The sequence below is a fragment of the Octodon degus genome, unplaced genomic scaffold (genome assembly GCF_000260255.1).
Source record: "Octodon degus isolate 3935 unplaced genomic scaffold, OctDeg1.0 scaffold00008, whole genome shotgun sequence".
NCBI lineage: Eukaryota > Metazoa > Chordata > Mammalia > Rodentia > Octodontidae > Octodon > Octodon degus.
This window is the reverse complement of record NW_004524584.1, coordinates 14382695-14387178: the sequence shown is the minus strand read 5'-3', so window position 1 is coordinate 14387178 and position 4484 is coordinate 14382695. Positions and strand designations below refer to the sequence as shown.

General features: G+C 39.6%; 1 protein-coding gene across 4 annotated transcripts in view; it reads left to right on the top strand.

The window, feature by feature from the left end:
• The window catches only part of Qrich1 (glutamine rich 1), a 51312-nt gene that overhangs the window by 9619 nt on the left and 37209 nt on the right, over positions 1-4484 (top strand). For all 4 annotated transcript variants that reach the window (XM_004625079.2, XM_004625080.2, XM_023705843.1 and 1 more), the window contains one exon: positions 3799-4128. In XM_004625079.2, coding sequence (XP_004625136.1) covers positions 3820-4128 — 309 coding nt within the window. In that variant the 5' untranslated portion in view covers positions 3799-3819. The remainder of the gene's footprint in view (positions 1-3798; positions 4129-4484) is intronic.

Below are 4484 nucleotides of genomic sequence, written 5' to 3'. Positions count from 1 at the left end.
TTTTTTTAGGAAAGGGTCTACAGGGTGTTTGGGGTCTCACTACTAGATCAGACTTGTAGTGATCTGCCTGTTTACAACCTCTCAGGAGCTGGGATTAAAGGTGGCGCCACCATGCCCAGTCTCAATTGCTGTCTCAGTACGCTCTGGGGGTGGGGCCAGCACAGCAGGCCCTGGGGGATCAAAACCAGCCCCTGCTCCTGCCTTGCAGGCACTTTAATCCTCTGAGCTATTTGGCCAGCCTGGTCCCACTTTTCTTTATTTCTTTTCTTTTTTCTTTTTTTTTTGTATTTTAGAGAAGGGTCTACAGGGTGTTCAGGGTCTCACTGCTAGATTGGACTTGTAGTGACCCATCTGTTTACAGCCTCCTAAATGCTGGGATTACAGGTGTGCACCACCATGCCCAGTATCCATTTTTCATTTTATACCTTCACATCCCTACCTAAAAAAAAAAAAAAAAAGGCCAGGTGTGATGGCATATATGTGTAACCCCAGTACTCAGGAGGCTAAAGTAGGAGGATCACTGTTAAGTTTGAGACCAGTCAGATATATATTGTGTGTTCAAGGCCAACCTAAACTATCAAGGGAGACCCTCCAAAACAAAACATAATGATTGCATTATTTATTTTAACTTTATAAAGATGTTTATTTCACTTACTGTTCAGCTTGTCAGTTTAATGAAAAGTCAAACCAGTTTACATTTTTAAAATAGATCATATCTCTAGTTACATTAGAAATAATATGAATATAAGCAGTCTGTGTATCTTGCTGGTGAATTCACACAGTACTTTAATTCCCTGGTCCTTTGACCTTATCCTCTTGATTTAAGATTTAATCCCCTGAGCTTTAGGGCTTTCAGTCAGTTTTTTTCTGCATAGGTATTTTGCACTGGTATGGATGAAGGATAGGACCTCAAGGTGAACAAATCACTGTTTAGATAGGGAAGTTCTTTCCAGTCCGTGTAAAAAGATATGACTGGTGTCATCAGGCATACAGAGCTACTGTTGGAGATGATTACATTACTAATGTATTTTTATGGTATGAGGCGTCCGACCCAGGAGTGCTATACTACTGTGCTATATTCCCTGAGCTTACTTATTTATTTATTTATTTTAAATTTGAGACTGGGATTCACTGCATTGCCCGGGCTGACCTTTGAACTTGCAGTCCTGCTGCAGGCTTCTGAATAGCTGGGCTTAGAAACCTGCAACATCATGCTTGGACCTGCTGTATACTAACATGGTAGAGAAACCCTATTAATAGGTTGTTGAGGGGGCCCAGCCCTAGCTCAGTTCTTTAAGTGGCTGCTTCCACAATGCTGGCAGCCTCAGTTTGCTGTAGTTCAATCCCCACAACACTCCAGCCATGCAAAAGTGCCCTGAAGGCATTCAAGGAGCAAAACACACACACACACAAAAAAAAAAAAATTAATAGGTTGTTGTATAGTGTCTCTCTTTACTACTACGAGCAGTAGGTGATTATAGTCTTGTACGTGGCAAACTTTGTAATATTATCAAGTCTTTATTCCAGCCTTGAGGATGGTCACCTACACTTGAATAGCCTGTGCTGGATCTAACAGAAGGACATTATAGTTAGCCTTGCTGTTTGCCCATGTTCTTAGAGATCATTATGACTTTCTTTGTGTTCTCAAGACTAATTTTCACTTGTAACAATAAAATGTGCAATGTAGCTGCACACACTAGAGAAAGGCATACAGGAATTTCCCCTAGGTATGGTTAGTACACACCCGGGGGGAGGGGGGGATAACTGAAAGCCTCTGTAGCAGGGAGAAAGGAAAAGCTGGGTAAGGGAGATAGATGGTCTAAAAAGACATGGAAAGGGGGGCAAAGAAGAGTTAAGTTTCCAGGGACAGCCTATCAGCAAGGGTTTTTGTTTATACCCTATGACTTATAGTGGTTGTTCTCTGCACTCTTATACTTAGAGTTTCTTTATAATTGGAGACCTTTCTAAGGGTAATGCCCAGGAAATTGTGATTTCATATCAAATAAGGTGTGTTGGAGATGGCAGATGGCTCAGTAGAATAAGCACTTCCCTGGCAAGCGCAAGGACCTGAGTTCAATCCCCAGTTTGGCAAAAAAAAAAAAAAAAAAAAAACAGTGTGTTGTTTTTAGTTCATGGATCAATATGTTTTCAATGTATTATATGCATTGTTATAGAAATTATTACTGAATCTATTGTTTTTAAGCACTAAAATATAATTTGTCTCCTATATTTACACAGACTCCTTCAGAAGTAGTCCCACTGTTATTAAATTGAATTAAGGATCATATTTTTTCTTTAGTTTCACTCTTGCTCTGAGTGTAATTTTCCCCCCCAGGGTGTGTACTAACCATACCTAGGGGAAATTTCTATATGCCTTTCTCTAGTGTGTGCAGCTACATTGTACATTTTACTGTTGCAAGTGACAGATCTCACACAAAGAAGGAATCAATTCTTGCTGTTCCACTTTGAATTCCAAATGCAACAGGTACATAAGAAGCACCTGCTATATGCGATTAGAGAGGACCAGGACACAATCTTGTCTTCTAGGAGTTTAAAGCCAAGTAGGAAAAAAAAGGTTACCCACTATACCTGAAATCTGTAACATAAGGCAAAGCTTCAGGGCAGAAAAGAGACTAGCATTTCTGACCTGATGGCTCATGAAAACAAATCATATTTCTGGACATCTGAGATGGCCTGAGATTGAGTCCTTCTAGGCAGGAAACTTCACTCAGGTTGCTGTTGCTTTTGTTCTGAAGTTGATACTAAAAGCAAGGAAGGTGCAAAGACAGCAGTGACAGGTCATTCAGTATTCACATATGGGATAATTGTCTCATGGGTATATATCCACCTTTGTAGATTAATTTCAGTACATAAATATTGGGTGAAAACTGCAGAACTGACTTCTGATCTCTCTCTCTTTCTCTCAAAACTTTAGTGATCTAGTTACTTAAGCCACTGTTGTTCAGTCCCCTCCCACCAGTAATTTTAATAAAATTGTTCGTAGAATGCTGCCTATTTGTCTCAGATACTTTTCCAAGTATTTTATATACATTTAATCCTCATGTCAACTCTGAGGTAAGTACTGTCTTATCTTTGTTTTTAGACAGAAAAATTAAGGTTCATTGGTTTAGTTACACAGTTGAGATTGATTCAGCTCGGATAATGTGGTTCTAAAGTAGGTGCTCTTGACCAATAAACTATGCCACAAAACAAAACAAAGAGAAGCGCTGTATGGGCAAAATGAGATTTTTGATGTTTCTGATGAGAGCTAGTGCTTTGGGAGATGAAAATGTATGCTCTCTTGGGTCTTGCCATAGCTGGGTTGCTTATTTGTCTCTCTACTGTACGACATGTTTGGTGGCTAAAACAAAACATGTCAATAGGAATCTCTGATTCTAGCTTTCTCCTCGCTTAGTAATCCTTTCTGATGATCAGAGAACAATTTTGCATGTGATGTGTACTATTCACAGTGATGCTTGGCTCTACCAAGAAGGTGGGATTGACCTAATGGTAGATGGGGAGTGTTTTTCAGACTGTTTCATCCAGTACTGTGAAGCATGCTTTTTTTTGTTTGTTTGTTTTCAGTGTGATGTAGTTTGATTTAAAAAATGTTAATGGAAATATTATTATGTATTAACTAAAAATGCAAGATGATGCAATAAGGCTTTTGTTTTGTATTCTTAGATATATCTCAACTGCCCTGATTATTCTTTGATATCAGGGTTATTGCTTCTGTGCATTTCAAGATATAAAAACAGTAGCATAATTTTGATTTCTGTCCATTTATTTTATTTTTAGTAACCCTAAGGACTCTACAATATGAATAATTCTCTGGAGAACACCATTTCCTTTGAAGAATACATCCGAGTGAAGGCACGGTCTGTTCCACAACACAGGATGAAGGAGTTTCTAGACTCACTGGCCTCTAAGGGTCCAGAAGCCCTTCAGGAATTCCAGCAGACAGCTACCACTACTATGGTGTACCAGCAGGGTGGAAACTGTATTTACACAGACAGCACTGAAGTGGCTGGGTCTTTGCTCGAACTTGCTTGTCCAGTCACCACCAGCGTTCAGCCACAGACCCAGCAAGAACAGCAGATCCAGGTTCAGCAGCCACAGCAGGTTCAGGTAAAAGGGAAATGTTGAGGCGCAGCCTGTTAAATACCTTTATTTGCTGTCAGGGTTTTGAGTAGTAGGAATATCATTATCATCATCATCATCATCATTGTTATTTTGACACAGGATCTCACCGTGTAGTCCAAGCTGGCCTTAAACTCACTTTGTAGCCCATACAGGCCTCAAACTCATAGCAATCCTCCTGTTTCAGCCTCTTGAGTGCTGGTGTTACAGGTGTGCACCATCATGCCTGGCCAGGAACATTATATCTGTATAGATATTAAGAAATTATTTTTGTGCCATGGGTGATGTACACAGTGGGGGATCTTTTTCTTCTTTATATTCTTATTTCTTTTTTTTTTTTTTTT